Source organism: Barbus barbus, assembly GCF_936440315.1.
Source record: "Barbus barbus genome assembly, chromosome: 34".
Taxonomy (NCBI): domain Eukaryota; kingdom Metazoa; phylum Chordata; class Actinopteri; order Cypriniformes; family Cyprinidae; genus Barbus; species Barbus barbus.
In genome coordinates, this window is record NC_136762.1 from 28,101,212 (window position 1) to 28,126,678 (window position 25,467).

General features: G+C 40.6%; 1 protein-coding gene across 4 annotated transcripts in view; it reads right to left on the reverse strand.

Moving 5' to 3' along the window:
• LOC306854525 (intraflagellar transport protein 80 homolog) overlaps window positions 1–25,467 on the reverse strand; it is a 58,868-nt gene that overhangs the window by 29,740 nt on the left and 3,661 nt on the right. For all 4 annotated transcript variants that reach the window (XR_013782848.1, XR_013782849.1, XM_079392645.1 and 1 more), the window contains 5 exons: window positions 23,035–23,145; window positions 22,255–22,323; window positions 11,420–11,529; window positions 9,335–9,424; window positions 7,112–7,249 (listed from right to left, as the gene is read on the reverse strand). Coding sequence is in view for 2 of the 4 variants with exons in the window: in XM_079392645.1 (XP_079248771.1) it covers window positions 7,112–7,249; window positions 9,335–9,424; window positions 11,420–11,529; window positions 22,255–22,323; window positions 23,035–23,145 (518 nt within the window). In the remaining 2 variants the exon portion in view is untranslated. The remainder of the gene's footprint in view (window positions 1–7,111; window positions 7,250–9,334; window positions 9,425–11,419; window positions 11,530–22,254; window positions 22,324–23,034; window positions 23,146–25,467) is intronic.

The following is a 25,467-nucleotide window of genomic DNA, read 5'->3' on the forward strand; positions in this document are numbered from 1 at the left end:
GTGTGCATATGTGTATCTACATGTGGGTTGTGTAATATTGACAAAAACAAATCCTCACAATTTCTGGACATATTGTTAACCTTTATAAGAGCAGTTTTCTAACATTATTAAATGTATGCATCATTTATGTCCAATACATTTAATTTATTAGAATAATAAAACACTATTAGGCTGTTAATCAAAATCCATCTTTGCGCTGCAGAAGTGGAACTGAAGCTGCATCTGCGGAAGCTTTATTTACACACTGTTTGATGCAGCTCAGAGATGGCATGAATGCATTTACACTGCAATTACAATCGCATAAATTAAGCTGAGATTAATGCTGAATATTTGAAATATGTAAATAAATTATTTTTAAAGAAATTAAAGGATTCTTTGCTAAAATGATTGTAACTGAACAGGCTGTTTTCCTGCTTATCAAAGTAACTTTGTGCTTCACCTGTCTGTTTCTAAAGCTGAGAAAACCTCTACTCTTCCCTCTTTCTGAAGCAGGACTGAATGTGAAATCTGTTTTCTGTGCTGTGGGAGTGTGTGTGTGTGTGTTGTGTGGGTCAGGAGTTTCTCTATCAATCTCTCAGTAAATGACGGTGGGTTGGGACAGGCGTATATATAATCACTAGACTGTTTCTGACCATAATGATGAGGAGCCAGTTGATCTTGTTCACTTCTTTGAGATTAAACCTTATAGACCCTTATAGACTTATAGGGTCTTGTAGACCCAGTTAAACACATCCTAACTGAATCAGTTTCTCTGCTAAAGATTGATATAGCCTTCAGTAATATATACTACATCTGTTAGTCTACCAACAGGGGAAAACAATCCAATCAGACTGAATTTACTGACTTAATTTGACATGTAATAATAAAATATATATCAGAGTTCAAAAAAAGCGCACATGAGCACTATTAGGCATGTTTTATTGTCTAAAGACAGGTAAATCTATTAGAAGTTTAAATGTTGAAACTAGGGCTGTCAAAATCAATGCGTTAATAGCGCATTAACAGAAATTCATTTTAACGGCACAAATTTTATTAACACGCGATTAATGCAGCGTACATTTTCTGTTTGACCCGTGGTCTAGCCAGTAGTTGGAGAAATGGAGAATCACAGTGTTGTAAACTTTTGTAAAGATTTTGTGGCTTTTCAGACCCCTTTAGTTTTCCCAGCGCACACATCTCTTTTGAGCGGCGGAGAGGAGCAGCGCTTTCAGTTAAAACACATATTATGTTGCTTCTCTAATTGTCCATGCAAGTATAGCCAAAATCACAGCTAAGCTATTGTCTCTGTCTTATGTGTATCTGATTTCATCAGACGACGGTTCGATTATTAAATTTATAAATAAAACAGGATTCTTGTGCAGATTAACATCTTGGAAGGGAGAGCTGGTTATGTAGCCTAGTCTTAATGGGTTGCGTTTCAGTCACTATTTCATATTCATTCTGTTGTCTGACAACAGAAACAGAAAAATATATCAATGAAAACAGTTTTATTGAGAATTTAGCTGCTTCAAAATACAGTGTGTGGGCACAAAGAGGCAAACAAATCTAAAAATAAATAATAAATGTACATTTTAAATGTTCAGAAGAAGTGATCTGCCCTGTCCTGCAACAATGTAAACAGGTTTGTGTAAGGAAATTGCTCAGTGCAAAGACAGAGAAGAAATGGTATTTCTATGTTCTTTTTTCACGTGTCTTATAGACATGAACAAGTTCTTTGAAAAACATCTATGACCTTTGAAACATGTCTAGTCTTCATGCTCTATGTTGACTATGGTTTCAATAATAATAAACAAAAATAATCCATATTTGTCCATGCCCATGCTGATAAGAGTATTAAAAACTTGAAAAGTATTAATTTAAGGTACATTTAGAACAGATAAAAATACGAGTTAACTCATGACAATCATGCGATTAATCACGATTAAATATTTTAATTGATTTAAATATTTTAATTGATTGACAGCCCTAGTTGAAACACAGATCATAGTTAGTTCTGATCCGAGCCTTCAGCTGAAATTAGGGATGCACCGATACCGATACAGGTATCGGGTCGATACTGAGCTCATGTACTCGTACTCGTTAAAATGCCCCGATACTAAACGCCGATACCACGCATGTGATCAGTGCCATATTCAGACAAAGAAACACCAACAACAGAAAAACAGACAGCAGAATGTAGTTATTAGAGATTAAGGATGTCTAAAAATGTACATGCAATTAATATAATGTTAAACATTCAGTATTAATGCCTGTATAGCTGATGTGAGCAAGCTGATAAGCAAAACACGCTGAGTGGATCCAGCGCGCGGCGGCGCAGATGCGCGAGCTTGTCGAGTGAATATCCCTTTCTCACAGATATCACTGGAAAGTTTGTACTTCGGTCGGAAATGTCAAAAACGAGTAAGTAAAACAATGCACAAGTTACTTAACAGTAGGGAGAGAGAGATAGAGAGAGCGCGCACTTCTGTGGTGTGATCTTTATTGATGTTCGCTCAGCACGCATCATTTGAATTAAAACTAAATCGTAAATATATGACAACATATAGGGGCATTCATTCACTTTAAACATCATTTATTTTTAACCTTAAGCATTGAACACGAGTGAAACACAAGTGAAACTATCAGCCTGTGTGAAACGCGCTAGGCTGTTCTGTACTTGTCCCTTTCATCTGCTCCGGTACACATAAGTGCGCGCGCTGTGCGTGTTTTCCTTGCATCATGCGTGTTTCTGCAATTATATGGCTTTGAAATCTAAATGTTTCAGATGAAAAAAAAAAGAAAAAAAAAAAAATTATATATCTGAAAATGATTGATTTATAACGAGTGGTTCCCTGCATAATTACAGCAAAAAGCGTGGTTACAGCACTGAGCCGCTGCAATGGAGCAGCTCTAATGCTAATTAAGATGATGTACCATAGAGCAAATAAATAAAGAAAAAATTAACAGTGAAAGTAACAAAAAATTGTAAATTACATTTTAATGGGCATAATTAAGTGTGAAAAATAACCGAAGGATATACAGTCAAACCAAAAATTATTCAGAGACCAGATATCATTTTTTATTTTTTTTACTAGTGGGTGCAGGACACTATAGTTAATTTAAGTAACTGAGGATAGCAAAATAAAGTAAACTGTGACAAATTATACCCAAAAATTCTTCATACAGTGGACTACCAGTAAAATTGATACAAAAGTGAGACCAAAAATGATTCAGACCAAGTAATGGAAAAAATGTAAATTCAGGCTTTCATGCCCAGGAGACTACAGGCTGCCATTAAGGCTAAGGGTGGGCCGACAAAGTATTGATAGTTGTGTAAATATTGTCATACCAACAGCTGTCTGAATAATTTTGATTGATTGATAGAAAGGTATTATCAAGCTAAATTTGTTCTGACACAGTTTAACTTGGAGTTCTTGTAATATTTTATTAGCATTTTCTAAACTATAGCGAATAAAATGTGAGATGTTGAAGGTGTCTGAATAAATGTTGGTTTGACAGTATCTATTTGATAAATGAAGTTAATCAACTAACATTTTACATACTCATTTGTTTTCTTTACCCAATATTTAAAAAATGTAAAAATACAATAAAAATATCGGTATCGGTACTCGGTATCGGCAAATATCAAACATTTACGTATCGGTATCGGGCGAGTACTGGAAAAAGTGGTATCGGTGCATCCCCAGCTGAAATACATTTACAGAGAGCCTGCTGAGCCTGATCTAAGTTGGGCTGGATTTGGTTGGTTTTGTAAAGTTCAGTTCAGCCATGGATTACAGCACTTACCATGACAAAGGTACAATTATTTTTAATTTCATGAAACATTACAGGCACAAATCCCTTTAAATATTACATAATGAGATTGAAATGACTAAAACACTTAATATAATAACAGCTTTTAGACTTTTTGTATTTTTTGTGGAAAGTGCCAGTAAGCGTATGATCCTCATGCAGAAAATGAAAGTGAATGAAGTTTAAGGTATAACAGAAGCAGCGACAGGTGTTTTCTTATGTATCTGAGTGAAACAGAAGCAGACAGTTTCCAGCAGGGACGTGTACAGACATTTTGAGGGGCAGGGGCTCAAGCGGAAAAAAGGGCACTTCTCATATTAATTTAATTATTTTCTAAACAAAACGCTAAATATATTAGGGGTGTGCGATATTGGCAAAAGATATATCAATATTTTCTGTGATTTTATCAATATTTTGCTGTGTTATTGTGCTGATATCTTAAGGACTACCATGGACAGCTGACTCCTAAAGTTTTTCATATTTTGCATATTCTGTGGTGATCAGTTCACAGCAGTGGTAGAAATTAATCTTTTCCAATAAGTTTAAATTGATTTTTTACGTTTTATGGGCATTTTTACCTTTATAAAGCCCTGCATGAGTGTGCATCATATTTTCAGTCAAATTCTTAAATTGAATCAGTCACTTAGAATAAGTCATTTAAGCTGTTACCAAGCAAATAAAATTAGTATTTACTAAATTAATCTTTGCAATGCAGAGAAAACACAGAAGCTGCATCTGAAGTGGCATTTAGATGCATTTACACACTGTTTAATGCAGGACATGAATGCATTTAACCTACAGTTACAAATGCATTAATACTGTTTTGATATTTTAAACATAAAACATTGAATACTGATAATAAAAAAAATGAATAGATACTTTAAATGTGAAATTAAAACTGCCAGTAGGTGGCAGCAAGTCACTGTTAATAAGTGAGTCATTGCAACTGAACCGAATCATTAAAAAAACTGATGATTCATTCAGGAACAAAACAGCTGTTGCTCAGAGACGCCAATTAAAATTATATTTGTTGGTGAAATAGAGCAAAACAGTCAATATTAGAGCTTTTCGCACCGCAGGAACCTTTCCATAGTACCCGAACTAATTGTGGAACTACCCACTTTTTGGCGTGTTTGCACCGCGGGAACTAGGAACGGTTTTAGTTCTAGGAACTGCGTTTGGAGGAACTAAATTAGCTCCTACTTCAGAGTAAGGTCTAAAACAGTTCTAGGAACTATCCGTGACGTAAGTGTACGCTGATTGGCTAAACGCGTACGAAAACGCCCTCACCCGCCATGATTTAAACCATGTAAACATATACTGTGTAAACATTGTATCATACTGAGAGCATTTATAAACTGCATTTACCTGAAGACTTCGTCTACGGCGTTTTGTGCTTCTATCAGCCTCAATGAAATGTAGCACGGCAAAATGTCGTTGGAGATTCTTTAGTCCTCCTTTCCGTTCTTTCAATCGCTTGACGTATACGTCGAAACTCCATGTCCATTATTGTGAAACCCGCGAGACACAACAAATACACAGCTCCGATCACAGCATCCTCCAACCTCCTGTTCTTAGCGTTGTTCTTCTTTGTTTACGTTGTTGAACGCCGCATACAAATAGCTTACGTCACTTCTTAGTACCCACTGTGGGTGAGAATGCAACCCTTTAAATGGTTCTGGGAAATAGTTTGCGCAAAATCGTCCCAGTACTTTAGTACTGTACTTTTAGTTCTGGAACTAAAGCGGTGTGAAAGGCCCTATTGTGTCTAAAACATAAGTGTGTTAATATTAAATTCTTGTTTATTTAACTGCTTTATAAAACCAATAACACATTTGTAATCATGTTGCTTTTTGGTAGGGAAAAACAAACCAAAAAACCGTCAGTCTTCGCGTGATACTGATTAACTATATGAAATGATATAAATATATACATTTCTGCCTCGTAATGCTCTTTTATACTCACGGTCTCGCTCCCGGTTCTGCTCCACAAGTCTCTCACGAGCGCATCTAGCAGTATGGACGCGCAGCCTGTGTCCACTCGCGCCTGGCTCCGCGTTTAAAACTAATGTAAATAACTGCTTGCCAATGATGAAATAAAACATTCAGCACATTTCCCACTTGTTCTTAAAATCCCAAATACTTAAAAATGAATGAATCAGCCCGTGTAACATGTAATACTTTAATAATTGAATAAAGAAATACAGTTCTTTATTTAAAATAAACCTTTCCTGTGAAATTCAGTAATTCTGTAAAAGTAGTAATAGCATTATAATCTTCCCTGCAGAAAAAACAAAAAAAAACAAAAAAACAGTAGAACCCCTCCCAAAACACAACAGAACATGTAATGGATTTAAGGGTTATGATGGGAATTGTATTGGTTTTAATGTAAACTATAACGGTGTCTGCTGGTATTTGATGCATTCTACTGCTGGGATGTAATCTAGCAGATGGCAACCATTAGAACAACAGTAATTCCTGTTGGAATAATGCCCAAAACAAAAAGGCATTTGTATTGGTTTTTATGGAAACTGTAAGAATTTCTGTGATGGTTTCTATCATTTTGTTTTTTCAGCAGGGTAACCATACTCATACTATGCTACACATTATTGACAATATTGAGCTGAAGCTTGACTTTGCAAATTTAAAAATCGCAAATCAAATCGCAATGTATGTCAAAAATATCGCAATTAGATATTTTCCACAAATCGCACAGCCCTAATCGGAACTCGACAGCGTCTCAACATTTTCCGACCCGACCTGATATTTGGATTTATTTGTTTGACAGGGAAAGCTGTGCGCAAACAGAAACACACACGCATACATAGGCCTATATTCATTTATAAAAAATAAATAAAAAAAATTCCCCAGAAAAAAGGGCAGTTTCTCTCGAGGAAGAAAAAGGTCAGGTGCTCCAGCCCCCTTTTATGTCTATGTGTGCACATGCCTGGTTTCAAGTAAGACAGGGACTTGGTTCAATCTGAATATGAGCATGCACTCGACTGAATAAAGGGCAGAAGAGCTAAATGAATGGAGAAATGTGGCACATGTCACCAGAGAAATGTCTGTCATTTTACCAGAAGATCAAGTAATGAGATTTTGAGTAAAGATTATGGGCTCAAATTAAAAAATAAACATCATCTGTGGTTGTGCATGGATGAGTCGTTCACAATACGATCAATAAAGATGCAGTTTGTATGAATTTCCATCTCCTTCTGACTTTAACACCCTTGATACTCTCATTTAAAACATGTTTGAGATGAAGTGAAACAGAAGAGCCTCTCAGTGATGCTGAACTCCAGCAGATGTGTGTGTCTTACCCCGGTCTTATCACACAGTCTGAGCGTGTGGAAGGAGCCCATGGCGAAGAGCTGTCCGTCCGGAGCCCAGGCCACTGCGGTGATGGGGTAATCATGAGCAGAGCTGGAGAAGAGCAGCCGGCCGTAGCTGTCCCACACCTGCAGCACACAGAAACACTCTCAGACACTCAACTCAAGAGGAGCCTGTCAATAAACATCAGCTGCTAAATAGATCTTGGTCAGATCATGTTAAAGAAGACTGTGCTGATGAATATGACGGTTAGAGGCGTGATTACCCATGATTACAGGTGAATGTCACTAACAATGACAAAACTCGGTCCTTAAAAGACGTAAAAAATACGAAGATGAACATCCATAAATAAGGTTTTTTGAGCAGATAACTGCTTTCTCCATCTATGGTTTGGTTTCAAATCCAATGAGATCTCGTCCAATGTTGACACGAGTTTTGTTCAATTTCTCAGAAAACAAGACTTCATATCTTTATTTTGCCTCTTAAGTAAATGTATGATTTAAAGGGCACCTATTATGCAAAATCCACTTTTACATGGTGTTTGGATATAAATGTGTGTTGGCAGTGTGTGAACACGACCACCCTACAATAATTTAAAAAAACCACCCACTCCTCATTTTGAATCCCTATTAAACCAAATCAGTCTCACTAGGCCTGCTGTTTTGATTCTCAGAGCAATATGACATCACATTGCTTAGGCCCCGCCCACAGCGGCTGATTGACAGCCCTGCATTTCCTCTGCGCTCGAGCAGCTGTAACATCAACAATGTCTTGTAAGCAATCCCTGTGTTCTGTGTTTGGATTAGGGCTGTCAGTTTAACGTGTTAACTTAATTAATAAGTTATGAAAAAACAACGTGATTGAAATATTTTAACGCAGTTAACGCACTGGTCCCGCCCCCAGAACTGTACGTCATCTTACATTTCATACAGTGGACTGCTGACAAATATGATGCAGGGCAACGACTCTATAATGCAGTTATGCACTAAAATTCAAGATATTGGGACAGAAATGCTGCTTTATGAGTTTTTGTCTCATATTTGTTTCATATGATAAGCGATATCACAGCAGCAGCGAGAACAATATCACACAGTCTGTCCCAAATGCAAATGTGATTTTATACAACAGTTCAGTAAATAAGAAGTTAATATTGTGCTATATTTTAAACACAATATTGTCTATTTATGCTCAGTTTTGCCAACAAAAATATTACCTATAAAGAGCGGTGTTTAGTTTCTGAATGAATCCATGTTTTGAACGAATCGAGTGAATCAATGATTCAAAGGCCCATTCATAAGGTGAGCCGTTACTGAATTCCTGAATCAATCAGCCTTTTGAATCGAATGAATGACTCATAAAGACATTTACTGATTTAGTTTCTTATTTCATAGAAAAAAGGGGGGTATTCTCAGGGGGGTAGATTAATTAATCGACACATCATGTAATTAATTAGATTGAAAATTTGAATCGACTGACAGCCCTAGTTTGGATGTAAGACTGAACATGAGTCTTCATTTTCTCCCAACATCTGAGCTGCTGAGGATGCAGCGGATTACTTCTAGTTTTCAAGTTAATGCGCTTCAAAATCTACCTAAATACGTTTATTTCTGCACAAGTCATTTCACTCCAGACTGCTTTGTGAATGTGATGTCGTTATAGTGCTCAGCATTTTAACCGTGTTTGTGTGCATACATTATAGAAGTATTTTAATTGATCAGTGCTGTTCGTTCGGTAGCGAGAGCTCTGTAACATTGCGCTGTTTCGTCCCATTTTCAGTGCATTTGGCTTCCCATATGTGCGGCTGAATCCCCAGCTGCTGTTTATTGCTGTTGATATGCAATGCAGAGAGATGTATACGCGACACCCTTTTCTGGAGACAGGGCGGGAATATGCAGCTCATTTGCATTTAAAGTTATACACACCAAAACAGCTCTTTTTTTCAGACACGCCTCAAAAATGACATTTTCCAGATGATATAATAAATGATCTGTGGGGAAACTTCACAGACACATTCTAGAGGCACGCTAGGCCAATATTACATCTTGTAAAAAGGGGCATAATAGGTGCCCTTTAAGGATGCTTAAATATTTGTATTTTGTTGGAAAACAAAACTTTCTGCTTTGATTTAAAACCTTTTAAGGTCTTCATTTGTGGAAGGGTGGATTAAGATGTTTTAAGGTCTGCAGAAACCCCGTATTTGCATTGATCTTTACCTTATATTTGCAGTCTTCTCCTCCTGACAGTATGAGATCATTGACAGCACTCCAGTCCACCTTCAGAATGACTCCGTCATGAGCTTTCCACTGCAGACACAGATCAAACACACACTGTCACGGACATGTTGGCATATTGTTCAGGTGCAGGATATCATCAGCTCCTGCACTGGCTGGGAATGGATCTGTGAGCTTGGTGTGGTGCTCTGTGAGGCTCCTGACAGGAGCGACTCCTCATATCATGTGTGCTGCACTACTGTAACTGAGTTTGACCAGATCAGTACATGCATGGACATCTGTGAATATATCTGACGTGAGTCTGGATTCAGACATTCAGCATCATCTGGCTCTGGCAGTGAGTCTGTGTGTGTGTTTAACACTAAAGACCTGCAGTAACTGCATCAGTGCTGTTTCTGAAAGAAGCTCCTGGGCCCTCATTTATCAACAAGTGTGTAAGCACAGTTTGAACAGTTTCATGCAAAGTGTGGGATCTACCAACTTGTACTTATGTGTGCGCACATTTGATAAATACCATTTTTTTTACTTACATTCTAAATTTGATTCGTAGGACAGAATCTAGAACCTTTTCTATGCACTCTTGATAAATGAGGGCCCTGGAGAGTTTGATTAAAGCACTGTGATATCCAAGTCGTTTCAGTGGGTTGCATCATACACACACAATGCCGTTTCTGATAATGAGTGTAATGCTCACTGTAGTACAGTGAATACTGTATTAGCTACATATGACAGCACAGCCTGAACACACGTGTACTTGTGCTAATCTGTGTTCTGCTGTCTCTATTGTTATTTCTAGAAACCAAATAACAACATTCTAGGTTTTATATTTATTCCACCATCAAATAACGTTCCCAGAATGTTGCAGGAGGTCATTATTTTTTTAAGCTTAAGCTTAAGTTTAAAAACAACTTACAGGACACAAAACATTCCATAATGGTTATTTTTAAGTTAATTAACAAACAAAAAATAACATTTCCAGAATGGTGCATGTTTTGATGTCTTTGTGTGACAACCTAATAAAAACTTCTCTATTGATTATTTTTATAACCATATAAACTAACCTGCCAATTAAAACAATGCACATGTTTTTGTGTGATGATCTATACAGAGTATTTTATAATGTTCGTTTAATTTTTCATAATCATAAATTACATTTTGTAGAATTTGACATTGTATCACATTATTTAATAAAATGCAGAAATTGCATCACAGTCAAAACATGTCAAAATGATCAGATGAATCCAAATGTCTGGCTGAAAATAGTAAAACAGGGTAAAACATAGTGTTCATAATAAACAGGAACTATAAATATGTGGGTTTGTTTCTATCTGTATTTGTATTTTCCACAGAAAGCCATCCACTCATATCATTTAAAAAAGCAATGTTCATTTGGTTTATTTGGAGCAAATATATATTTGTCAGAGATTTGAAAAGAACATTGGGTCTCATTCACTAAACATGCGTACGCACAAATTTGGGGTGAAATGTGTGGACGTTTTCACGAATAAATCATGATTCATCAAAAACTTTCGTACTAAAATTTATTGTAAATGTACGAAAAAATTCAAGAACAATTTATACCACACGTGCGCAATAATCATGTACGCCCGGGGCCTTATAAGCATGTATAAAGAACCCTAGATATAATTAGATATGTTATTTACAGATATGTTTGCTGAGAGTGACGAATGGCTGTTCAGTCACTTTTAAATAACACATTTTTTTGTCTTTTGTTTTGGTGCCATAATTGTCTTTCTCTGGACGTGTACAATTATAAATACGAAAAACGTACGCAATTAATAGTGAATGAGACCTATTATGTTTACCAAGAAGTTTTTGTTTACTGTCCAAACAGAAAGAAACTCGTCCCAATACACTCTAGTGGCTATTCAATAGTAAAAAACGCTATCCTAGTTAACAGTAAATGTAATTAAAAAGTCTAGTAAATGTTGATGAGTAATTGTCAGTTTATGAATTAAACTCTTAACTGTGTGGAAGTCATAGATTGTAAGTCGTGGTGCTACAGTGATGTGTGTGTCAGTCGTGATCATGTGTGTAATGCTGTACCTGCTGGACTTTGGCGCTGGGCTGCAGCGGCTTGACCACCAGCTGTCGACCCGATGTGTACAGAACCCGTCCGGAGTCCGGAGCCCACGCCACAGAGTACACAGGAGTCCCTGCACACACACCCAGAGACACACATGACCAGTGTGCCAGATACACGCCACAAAACAGCCTTTCTGAGGAGTGCATGTCATAATTAAAGTAATGGAGTGTCTATTTCCACTAAGTCCTCCCTTTTCAAATCTCACATCACATCGGAAAGGCATTTATTTCAATAAAAATTAAGGAAATAATCAAAAAGTTGAAAATAGATTCAAGATTTTTATTCGTCACATACACAATATATATATATATATAGTATAACCAGCAGTGAAAGGTAAGTCAGGTACGCTCCAAGGACAGTGCAATTGTATAGACAAATATTAAGAAAAAGAAAAGTAGAAAAAAAATAAAAAGAATAAAATAAAAGATAAAAAAATATAAATATAAATGTGCAGGTCAGTATGTTGTTAATATAAATAGTAATATAACAGGAATGTGCAAAAGAATGTGCAAAAAAGTTGTACAGGGTATTTAAATAGCAGCATATGAGGTAGAAAAAATTATGAATAGCTTATTGATATGGTGATATTTACATGGAGTCAAGTGATGTTATGACACAGAGTTAGAGTTTAGGAGCCTGATGGCCTGGGGGAAGAAGCTCCTCCTAAGTCTCTCAGTTTTTGCCATCAGGCTACGGAAGCGCTTACCAGATGGAAGCAAAGTGAATAGACGGTTACCAGGGTGATTAGAGTCCTTGAAGATTTTAACAGCTCTATTTTTGCAGCGTTTGAGGTAGATGTCCTGCAGAGAGGGGAGAGCAGACCCTGAGATGCGCTCAGCTAAGCGCACAACTCTCTGTAGTGCTTTGCAGTCCTGATTGGAGCTGTTTCCATACCACACTGAGATGCACTGAGTCAATACACTTTCTATGGTCCCTGAATAGAAAGTTTTCAGGATTGCTGGTGAGACCCTGAATTTCCTCAGCTGTCGCAGATGGTACAGTCTTTGTCTGGCTTTCTTAACCTGTGTTTGGATGTGTGTAGTCCAAGTCAGATTCTCTGAGATGTTTACACCGAGGTACTTGAAGCTACTCACTCTCTCCACAGGGTCCCACTGATCATAAGAGGAGTGTAGGGCTGCTGCTGTCTCTTCCTAAAGTCCAGGATCAGCTCTTTAGTTTTGCTCACATTCAGAGAGAGACAGTTGTCCTGGCACCATGATGTGAGTCTCTCTACCTCATCCAAGTATGCGGTCTCATCTTTGTTGGAGATGAGGCCCAGAACCACAGTATCATCAGCGAATTTGATAATAGATGTGGAGCTGTGAGAGGACACGCAGTCATGCGTGTAGAGAGAGTAGAGCAGGGGACTCAGGACACAGCCCTGTGGGGCTCCTACGTTCAAGGTGATGGAGTTTGAGGGTGCTTTCTCACCTGCCTCATTTAATTCAGTTGAATCACACTAGAGTTCGTTTTCCCTCTTGGTGCGGTTCGTTTGGGCAGGTGAGAAAGCAGCAATCGCACTCGGGTGCGCACCAAAAGCGGACCAAACAAGCGTACCAAGACCTCCTTGAAGAGGTGGTCTCGGTACACTTTCAAACGAACCCTGGAGCGGTTCGTTTGTGGTGAGAACGCGATCCGACCTTAAACAGACCCAACCGCAAAAAGAACTGCGCATTTTTGGACTAAACCAGCTGCCGTAGTCAGCTGCGCTGTGCATTATAGGATGAGGAAGTGTTTGTTGACAGTTTGCAGTTTAGCATGGCAGGTCGCGGACAAACTTGGGGTTGTGAGGAGGTGCGGAGCCTCAAAATAGCAGTGTGCTGTCTGCTGCATTTTACTCCTGTCTTTGTTTACTTCCGGGAGTACCGTTGGAATTTTCCTGCACGCTCTTTCTGACCAATCGAAAAGCAGTTTAGGGAATGTGTTCAAAGACACATCTAGCCAACAAGTGAAGCGGATGTTGTCACGTGACTGCATTTTGGTTCGTTTCAGCTGGTTCGGACCAGAGCAAACTGTGTGGTGTGAAAAGGAACCAAAACGGCTAAAAATAGCTACAATGTATAATTTTTTGCCTTTGGTCCGGACCAAATGAACCGAACTACAGATGTGAAAGCACCATGAGGTGAATTGGCCAACTTTCACCACTTGAGGTCTGCCGGTGAGGAAGTCTTGAATCCAGTCACAGAGTGAGGAGTTTAGGCCGAGGTCAGTGAGTTTAGATGCCAGCTTGATGGGGACTATAGTGTTGAAAGCTGAGCTATAGTCAATGAATAGCAGCCTTACATAATTCCCATTGTTGCTGTCCAAGTGTGTGAGAGAAGAGTGGAGGACGTGAGAGATGGTATCGTCTGTAGATCTGTTTGGGCGATAGGCAAACTGAAGAGGGTCCAAAGTATCAGGGATGGAGGAGCAGATGTGGCTCTTTAAAAGTCTCTCAAAAACCTTCATGACTATAGATGTGAGGGCAACTGGGCGATAGTCATTCAGGCAAAAGGGTTTATTGTTCTTAGGCACAGGGATTATGATGGATTTTTTGAATGAGGTGGGAACCACGGAGGTAGCAAAGGACTCATTAAAGATAGACGTGAACAAACCACTGAGCTGATCAGCGCCGGACCTCAGAACACGGCCGGTTATCCCATCAGGTCCGGCTGCTTTCCTGACGTTCACTTTCTTTAGCGCCCTCCGAACCTCATCCTCCGACACGGTGATTACAGGATCATCGCTGCTCTGCCTGCTGCTTCCTGACGCGCTGGACGGCAGAGACGCGCCGCCGCCGTTGCAATCGAAGTGACCGTAGAAGGTGTTTAACTCGTCGGCCAGCAATGGATCTGCTCTCACCTCCGCGGAGGATTTGTTTCCGAAGGCACAGATGGTCCTCAGTCCCTGCCACATCCGTCGAGAGTCATTGAGCTGGAAATGAGACTCAATTCTCTCTCTGTATCGGTGTTTAGCGGCTCTTACTGCGCGTCTAAGAGCATAGCACGATGCTTTGTACTCGCTCATATTCCCGGTCAGAAGAGCCTCATTGTAAGCGGCAGTGCCTGTGTTAACCGCAGCACGGATAGTTCTGTCCACCCACGGTTTCTGGTTGGAGAATGTCCTTATCGTTATTGTTTCTGTAGCTTGCTCGGTTAGTGTGTTTACAAAGCTCAATGCTACATCCGTGAACTCGCTGACGTCAGAAGAACTCGCCCGTAACATGTCCCAGTCGACGTCATCAAGAGCCGCCTGCAGCATAGCCTCTGAGTGGGAGGACCAGCGCGTCACTACTCTCTGCACCGGGGGATCCTGAACGAGCCTTTGTCTATTTTCCGGTGTGAGGAAAATGGCGGTCCGATTTGCCAAAAGCCGGTAGTGAGCAGGCTTTGTAGGCATTCTTGAACCGAGTGTAGCAATGATCCAGTGTGTTTGGTCCTCTAGTTGGACAGGATAAATGTTGGTGAAAGTTCGGCATGACCTGTCTGAGGTTAGCTTTGTTAAAGTCCCCCACGATGATAAAGGCGGGGTGGTGATGGCGCAGTGGATAAGACACATGCCTTTGGTGTGAGAGACCCGGGTTCGAATCCACTGTGAGACACCAATGTGTGTCCCTGAGCAAGACACTTAACCCCTAGTTGCTCCAGAGACGTGCGACCTCTGACATATATAGCAATTGTAAGTCGCTTTGGATAAAAGCGTCAGCTAAATGAATAAATGTAAATGTAAAAGGCAGCATCAGGATGTTTGTTAATGTAGCCGCTGAGCACATCGTGAAGCTTAGACAAAGCCAAGCCAGTGTCTGCCTGTGGTGGAATGTACACAACAGTAACAATGATCGATGAAAACTCCCGGGGCAGATAAAATAAATAAAGTATCGGGTAGGGTTAGGGTAAGTGTAGGGAGGGCTTTATTGTCCCAATAATGTAGCATTCATATTATATCATTCATTATAATTTACACTCAATACATTATTACTGCATACTGTTTTAGAATATACTTCAATACTGAGGTGCAGACAATTGCATTAAGTAGTATAATGCACTATTTGCATTAAGTAGTATAAATAACAGAAAATCCTGCTATTTTAACATAGTTTAAATAGAATCTATAGCTATTTGCACTTAGTGTAAATAGCATCCATTGCTAAGAAAATGTTATTTTCACTCAGTGTAAATAGCCGCTGCCTTATAGTAACGGTCTTATAGTTTCCTCAGCCTGATCGGGATCTGTAGAGACAGGAATGGAAGAATAGTGAGGCTTGAGGAGTGACACATGGAATGTAGGATGGATTCTGTAGTGAGGTGGCAACTCGAGTTGGTAAGTAACATGATTGATCTGCTTCGCGATGGTAAAGGGGCCAATGTATCTGGGACTGAGCTTTCTACATGGCATGCGCATCCGGATGTCCCTGGTCGATAGCCAAACCTTTTGATCCGGCTGATAAGAAGGGGCTGTGGATCGTCTCAGGTCTGCCATCATCTTGCGCTGGCGTAAAGCTCTTTGTAGTTGGTGGTGCACTGTGTCCCAGACCCTCTCGCTCTCTCGGAATCAGTGTTCGACAGATGGTACGTCGAATGGTTCGCCAGACCATGGGAAGAGAGGGGGTTGGTAACCGAGTACGCACTGGAAAGGGGTCAGTCCAGTAGATGGCTGGCGAACTGGTTCCAAGAGTTCTGGTGGCCGTGGCAGAAGGTTTGTAAGAAACGACCAATCTCCTGGATCTTCCTCTCCAACGTCTGCCCGTTCGACAGAGGGTGGGATCCTGAGGAGAGACTGACTGACACACCTAGGAGGGTGAAGAATGCCTTCCATACCAGAGATATGAATTGTGGTCCACGGTCTAATACGATGTCCTCTGGGATTCCATAATATTGGAACACGTGATTAAATAAGAGTTCGGCTGTCTCCAAGGCCATTGGAAGTCCCTTGAGAGGAAGCAGACGACAGGACTTAGAGAATCGATCAACTGTTACCAGAATGCAGGTATTATTGTCTGAAGGTGGAAGATCGGGGATGAAGTCCACTCCTAGGTGTGACCAGGGGCGACTTGGAACGGGCAGCAGGAAGAGCTTGCCAGATGGTAGGTGGTGAGAGCTCTTGGAGATGGCGCAATCCGAGCATCCTTGCACGAACCTTCGTACATCCTGAGCCATGTTGGGCCACCAGAAGCGATCTTTTAGCAACGAGAGGGTTGCATTGGCCCCTGGGTGGCCAGTGCCCAAAGATGTGTGAGCTGAGTGAATGAGGGGAGTGCGCTGTGTCTTAGCAACATACTGTCGTCCTGGTGGACAGCCCGGCGGATCGTTGTTGGAGATGTTGGAGGAGGGTACGGAACTCGGTAACCATTGGATGGGGCTCACGATCATCTCCTGTGGTAAGATGGGCTCTGGTTGGTCATTGCTATCATCAGGAGAGTGGAGACGGGATAAGGCATCTGCCTTGATGTTCTTTGATCCTGGTCGGTACGAGATGGAGAAATTTAAGCAGGTAAAAAATAGAGCCCACCTGGCCTGACGTGGATAGAGTCTTTTGGCCTCTCGGAGGTACTCCAAGTTCTTATGGTCCATGAGGACTGTAAAGGGATGTTGGGCACCCTCCAACCAGTGTCTCCACTCTTCAAGAGCTAATTTTATAGCGAGTAGCTCTCGATTACCAATGTCGTAATTTCTTTCCATCGGCTGAGTTTGCGGGAGAAGGCACATGGATGGAGTCTGGCTGGAGTCCCCTGCTGCGGAGATAGGATAGCTCCCACTCCAGTAGTAGAAGCATCGACTACGACGATGAATGGTTTGTTGGGATCGGGATGCACGAGGATCGGAGCACTGATGAAGGCGTCTTTGAGTTTGTGGAAGGCTTCAGTGGCAGATGGTGTCCAGGACAGTGAATTGGGCTTGTTCTTCAGAAGATTCGTAAGGGGACTGGCTATGGTGCTGTAACCACAGATGAATCTTCTGTAAAAGTTGGAGAAACCTAGGAAGCGCTGGAGTTCTTTAATTGTGGTAGGAATGGGCCAGTTCTTAATGGCTGCCAACTTCCCCTCGTCCATCTGGATACCATCTTGGTCGATGTTATAACCAAGGAACTGCACTGAGGTTTTATGGAATGAGCATTTCTCGGCTTTGAGTAAAATGTGGTACTCCCTCAGGCATTTCAGGACCTCCGCAATGTGGTGGCGATGTTCAGCCATGCTCCGGGAGTAAACGAGGATATCATCAATATAGAGGAGCACAAACTTATGGAGAAACTCCCGGAGTACCTCGTGCATGAAGTCCTGGAATACGGAGGGGGCGTTGACTAAACCATACGGCATCACGCAGTACTCATAGTGGCCAGTAGGTGTTACGAAGGCTGTCTTCCACTCGTTCCCCTCACGTATCCCGATGAGGTTGTAAGCGCTGCGGAGGTCCAACTTGGTGAAAACTTTGGCTCTGCAGAGATGTTCCAATGTTGCTGGGACGACGGGAAGTGGATACCGGAATTTGATGGTTATTTTATTTAAAGCCCGGTAATCTATACAAGGCTGCAAACCACCGTCCTTCTTAAGTCGGGCTCACACTGTGCGATTTTTAATAGTCTTTTGCGATTGTTGCTTGTCACACTGTACGAACATGATCCCCATGTCAGACTGTAGGATCTCAGTTGTCTTAATGTCAGACTGTACGACAGTCAAGACGCGACAAAAACGTACGTACTCAAGAAGACTTGTCCGGAGTTTTACGTCATCAATACGTGACCAGCGTTCTCTCGCTGTAATGGTAGCTAGCAAACAACAGCAACGTGTAGCGTTAGTTTTATTAATTACATGCCTTGATGTTAAAAAACCCCCCGAACGGGAAGATGGCGGCGCGATCGATCGCAGCGGCTACTCCGGGTCCCAAAGACGGTGCTTTTATGTCGTTTAATGTCGTCTGTTCGTCTCCAAATAGTGTCAGTTTACCGCTAACTCTTAAGGAAATCACCCCGGAATTCATCTATGATCGCCAAAGTCTTTTGGATATCAGCAACACATACGAACATCAACTCTCACCGGCGGCTACTGAGAAGCTACGAGGCCTTTGTTTACTGCTGGAGCCGGACCTCGAGACCGCGGCCTCGCCTACTGACGCTACCCGCACAAGGCAGTGTCGCAAGCGGTGTGAGAGAGGACGGAAGCGCGGTAAGCGCGGAGGTATACGAGCTAGGCTAGGAGCTAACCCCTCAAGACCGGCTCTTCCAACACTCATGCTCTCAAACGTTCGCTCTCTGGAAAACAAACTGGACTTAATTCAACTCAGTCGATCTACACAGCATGAGGCAAGGGACTGTTGCGTGTTTGTTTTCACCGAAACATGGCTAAACGACAACATCCCGGACTCCGCCATTCAATTGCACGGGCTAACCAACGTCCGAGCGGACAGAGATTCATCACTGTCTGGTAAGACACGCGGAGGTGGCTTGTGTGTGTATATCAACAAAGACTGGTGTAACAATGCTGCGGTATTATCAAAACACTGTTCATCGCTGGTGGAGTTTATGGTTGTGAAGTGTCGACCGATCTATCTGCCGCGGGAGTTCACGGCCATTGTTGCGGTTTACATCCCCCCGTGTGCAAACGCTAAGGACGCGCTTCGTGAACTGTATAGCGCCATCAGTGAACAACAAACATAAAACCCCGACGGCTTTTTCATCATAGCCGGTGACTTCAACCACGCAAACTTAAAGACAGCTTTGCCAAAGTTCTACCAACATGTGAACTTTGCAACAAGGGGAAACAACACACTGGACTTTGTTTACACAACCACAAAGAACTCTTACAAGGCTGAACCCCGCCCCCACCTCGGGTACTCCGACCACATCACTGTTATGCTAATCCCAGCATATAGACCACTTCTCAAACTCACCTAACCGGTTGAAAAGCAGATCACAGTATGGCCAGACAATGCCACCTCAGCACTGCAGGACTGCTTCCAGGACACAGACTGGAACATGTTTAAAGAGGCAGCCACCTACAACAACCACACAGACCTGAATGAGTACACTGAAACTGTGACTGCTTACATCAAAAAGTGCACTGATGATGTGACAGTCACCAAGACCATCACCACACGTGCAAACCAGAAGCCATGGATGACAGCAGAGGTTCGTGGGCTGCTAAAGATCAGAGATGAAGCATTCAGATCAGGAGATAAAGCAGCCCTCAAAACAGCAAGAGCCAATCTGTCCTGTGGCATCAAAAAAGCAAAACGGTCATATGCTCAAAAAATCAACAACCACTTCACAGACAGCAGAGACACACGGAGCCTGTGGCAAGCCATTCAGACCATCACTGACTACAAGCCCCCGCCACAGGCCTGTGATGAGGACACATCCCTCCCCGATGCACTCAACCACTTTTATTCACGGTTTGAAATGCAGAATGACACACCTGCACAAAAACTGCCCACACCTCCCAACGACCGGGCGCTCTGTCTGTCTCCAGCCGACGTAAGGAAGACCCTATCTAGGATTAACCCACGCAAGGCTGCGGGTCCTGACAACATACCTGGCCGTGTTCTGAGAGACTGTGCTGCACAGCTGACAGATGTCCTAACAGATATCTTCAACACCTCGCTGAGCCAGGCAGTCGTCCCCACATGTCTCAAATCCACAACAATCATACCGGTACCAAAGAAATCACCTGTGTCCTTTCTCAATGACTACCGTCCCATAGCACTGACTCCAATCATGATGAAGTGCTTTGAGAGGCTAGTCATGCATAACATCAAAACCAGCCTCCCCAACACACTCGACCCGCCCCAGTTTGCATACCGTCCAAACCGCTCTACGGACGATGCAATTTCCACCTGGACCACCAACACCATGTCACTCTCCAAAAAGGCACAACAGCGCCTACACTTTCTCCGCCGGCTGAAAAGAGCAAGTCTCCCTCCACCCATCCTCACCACATTCTACAGAGGCACCATTGAGAGTGTGCTGACCAGCTGCATCACTGTCTGGTACGGGAACTGCAGTGCTGCTGACCGCAAGACCCTCCAGCGGACAGTGAACACAGCTGCAAAGATCATCGGTGCCCCTCTCCCCTCCATCCTGGACATCTTCCTTACACGATGCTCCAGCAAAACCAACAGCATCGTGAAGGACTCCACCCATCCCTCCCACAGTCTCTTCCAGCTCCTACCATCAGGAAGACGGTACCGGAGACTGCCAGACAGCTTTTTCCCCCAGGCTGTGAGAGCCCTGAACTCAAACCACCCCGCCCCCCTCTGAAACCCCATGCAAACCCCTACCTACTGAAACATGGACCACCCCCCACCCCAAACCTTACCACACCAAAGAAAAACTGTATGGAACTTTAATTTTTTTAATTTAATTTTATATTACGTTGTTATTACGTTACAATGATGTCATCAAAATTATTAAGTCTTTTTCACTTTAATCTACGTTAATTCTATCTGTTCCAATACTTTTGGTAACATGACAAATGGGTGGGTTCAAACAAAAGGTGCTATCTTCGAAGTTGTGTATCAGATCCAGATGAAAATACCTGTAAATAAAAGCTGAAATGTTAATCTCTCATCTCATATTCATCTTTTGATGTCAAACCCAAATGTTTTCAGTCTACAGCTAAAATAAAGGAATTGGCCTTACTGTTCCAATACTTTTGGAGGGCACTGTACCTCTGAAGGTTCTGACGTTTTCAGAAAAGATTCGAAGGTGTTTCGTTTTTATCTTCGCTCCATGTAATACCTAATAAAGTAGTGTTCTTTACGGGAAACAGCTGTAATTCTGCTGCTTCATCAGCGCCACCTGCTGTCAGAGACTGGATTTACAGAGACTCACATTCACATTCAGTCTGTGTGCAGTTTCTGTCTGGACTAAACACAGACCGGATTTACATGCTCTGCTGTCATTTATGACCGGTTGATGAAAAACAAGCTTGTGTGGATTCTACACATTTAAACCATTAGGATAAGCTATATAGAGTTATCATTGGACAGATAAAATACATGTAATCATTTATAAATCAGTTATCATTTTGACTTAACCCTTTTCTTTATTTAAAGGTTGAAATGTGAGGTTTACCATTTCATGAAACTTTTATTGTTTCGTACATTAGATAAACTGTTGTCAGTCATGTTGTCATTTAAAATCTGGACATCATTGGTTAATGTTATTGTTTTAGTCTTTTTAAAAAAAAAAAGTTAAGTAATTGTATTTATTGTTTGTTGATTTTTAAATACACAACTTGGTGAATTTAATAATGTGTCAGTACTTTTTGAACATTTCCAGCACATTTTAACAATACCGATAATTTAGGTCACTATAATCATGATACTAAGTTTTCATCAGTTACATCTCTAATAGTAACGTAGTACGATTTTTTTCTTTCTTTCGTGTTCTGCAGAAGAAGGAAAGGCATACAGGATTGGAAGCACATGTGGATGACTAAAATGTTTTGGCAGGTTGTCTGGCTTAAAAACTGGGTCTGTTTGTAAAGTGTGACACTAACAGCTAGCAGTGTGTCAAACTGATTCTCAGACGTTCCTGTATGATCTCCCATTGCAGCAGATGCTTGAAGGCTGTGGCAGTCCCCTCACGCATGTCAAATCCAGGCGTTTCAGTAGGGCAGCAAACAATAATTCATATTTTAAACTGGGGAGTAAGCTTTGAGTTCTGGAACTTGCATCTTGCATCTTTTTATTGAAAAGTAACTGCAGTGTAAAAATCAAGAACATTCTCCATTTCATTACCCCTTTAAATTCAGTATTTAAATAAGCACTGTATTTCATGTGTGTGTGTGTGTGTGTGTGTGTGTGTGTGTGTGAGTGTGTACCTTGTTGGGCCAGAGTAGACCTCAGCATCCCACTCTTAGACCAGATCTTCAGCTGTCCGTCTTCACCAGCTGACACACACACACACACAAAAACAACACATAACCTCGTAAACACTCTGATCCGAGTGGAAAATAGTGGAAAAATAAACCAGAAGCGTATTAACTAATCTTACAGTTCAACTGAATAATAACATGGTTAAATAACACTGAGAGTGTTCACGCTGTACAGCCAGAGAGGAACTGAGTCTGGTTTCCTTCTCCAGAAGTCCTTGTCTTGCTCTCTAAACGCAGTATGGCATGACTATCAAACGAGGTTTTGATCAAACTGTTCAAACAGGGACTTCAGAGACATCACAGACACTACTGTATTACTTCCTGTTACAGATAACTTCCTGTAAAGCTGCTATCAAACAATGGGTATTGTAAACAAAAAAGTGCTATACAGATAAATATGACTTGACTGATGTCATTTTTTTATTTCTCGGCTATATAAAGGAAAGTCATATAGGTTTGAAACACAAGTGGGTCAGTAGAAGGTTTGTGTTTGCAGTTCTACCTGCACTGAGTAGCCTGCGCTTCAGAGCTCAAAACACAACAGACGCTTGTGGTTATAACATGAGACAGGCGAACCCATTTTGAGAAAGATTTCTAATTTGTAGGCAAAACTATGTTTGTTCATTTCTGTGGCTGTGGCTTTATCACTGATTTATTGACTTGACAGCTATGTGTTGTATAGAGCTGTTCAGCTGCAGTCTTTTGAGGGTGTATATAGCAGTGGACCTGTGATAAGAGCCGTCCCGTCATGATTCCAGCGTCCGGCGAGCACGGCTCCTCTATGGGCCTCCACGCTCTTCTCTACACGTCCAGATTTAGACACCAGGTGGAGTTTACCTGCACAACACAACAGCACACATCAGTCCACACACACTCTCACAAATCAAGCTTCTGTACTGCACTGATGCTGCCACAAAGACACTTTCACAACCACTCAATCTTACCGTTACACACAGTGGAAAAAGCTTCTTTAGATTAATCAACTGTTCTTCACAGTAGGACAAAATGGTTCTTTCGAGAGCTGATCACTGAAAGGTTCTTTAGGGAACCAGGAATGGATCTTGAAAACCCTTTTTAGGAACCTTTATTTTTGCACCACACTCTGCTCAACAATACTAGATGAGAATAACAAACCACTAAAAGGCAAGGCAAGGCAAGGCAAGGCAAGTTTATTTATATAGCACATTTCATACACAGTGGTAATTCAAAGTGCTTTTACATAAAAGAAAGTGAAATAGACATTAAAATCAATAAAAACATGGAAATAAAAATAATAAAAACAAGGAATTTTAAAATGATATAGAAAATGATTTAAAATAAATTTAAAGAAAATGATTATACCTAAAATTTATTGCAGTCAGTTCGGACATACAGCACAGTGCTCATTCAACATAAAAGACAATAAAACTATTCCTGTATTAGAGTATTGTACTGTTAAACTGGTTCACATCAGCATTGATAACTATAATGAAATCTACATCAGAATCCATACTAACAGTTGTTAAGTTACTGTTTATTAAAGCATGTGCTGCTGCTTTATGCCTCTGCTGCTCCTTAAAGTCAGGGCAGGTTCTGATTGGCTGTCAGTGGTTTCATCATTCAACACCTGGAAAAAGTCATTCTGAAAGAGATTCTAATGATTTTATTCCTCTGTGTCGTCATCACTATGAGCTTATTTATGATTATTAAAACGTTCCAGTTACACAGTAAAGCATCAACATCATCATGACCCTAACCCAGTCTAAATAGATTCATCACTGCAAATACTGAGTATTACAAATGAATGAAAAAGTTAAACATCTGGACGCTTGGCAGTAATGAGAATTTGAGAGAAATATTAGTCTAACTGCCATGAAAATATTTTGGTAATGCAATGGTCCTAAAACAGGCTTCAGTATGGTTTCCTCTTGTGTTTTAGAATTATGATGTAGAAATGTTTGCATGAGATTTATTCAAGACAGAATGGAGCTTTTTCATGTTTATTTTTCCTTCGTATACATTATCAAATTGTCCGAAACTCACAAAAGCAGCCGTCCATGTTCTCTCTGTGGTTCTGGACTCTGTTTAGCACAGATGTAGTCTTGTGTGTGTGAGTGTGTGTGTGTGCTGCACACAGACGGTGATCAGGCATGGAGGCAGTTATTGAGGACTCTAGCCAAACGTATACTTTGTGGCGGTGTGTATTAAAAGAATCCTGAGTGTTCTGTGTCATTTGTGGTCCCTAAAACTGCAAATCATCATGCTGCTGCCCTGCGCTCTGCTATATTTAGTGGATGTGAGCACAGTCAAGCCCACAAAATCAGCTTACAAGTACACAAGCATGAAATACTGTGCAAATGAGATGTGTTACCATGTGTCCAGGCCCTCAGAAATACAGTTTCTGTACAGTAGCTGTCAACACCTCTGGCTTTGTCTAACATCTGTCAGCAGAACCGTGGCGGAGCGCTAAACCCATGTGCTCAAAAACTACACTAGCAGTCAGAAGTTTCTGAATAGTATAATTTGTTTTTTAAATAATTTTTTTTGCTCACCAAGCCTGCATTTATTTGATCCAAAATACAGCAGTAATATTGTGAAATATTTTTACTATTTAAAATAACAGTTTTGAATATATTTTAATTAGTGCTGTCAAATGATTAATCGCATCCAAAATAAACGTTTTTGTTTACATAATATATGTGTGTATTGTGTGTATTTATTATGTATATATATTATATATATATATATATATATATATATATATATATATATATATATATATATATATATATATATATATATATATATACACATACAGTATATATTTTGAAAATATTTACATGTATATATTTTTATTCATATAAATTATATCATATATAAATATATTTAATATATAAACGTAATATATTTTTCTTAAATATATATATGCATGTGTGTGTATTTCTATATACATAATAAATATACACAATACACACATATATCATGTAAACAAAAACGTTTATTTTGGATGCGATTAATCATTTGACAGCACTAATTAAAATATATTCAAATAGAAAATAGCTACATTGAATTGTAAAAATATTTCACAATATTACTGCTTTTTCTGTATTTTGGATCAAATAAATGCAGGCTTGATGAGCAGAAGAGACTTTTTTAAAAACATGAAAACTCTAACTGTTC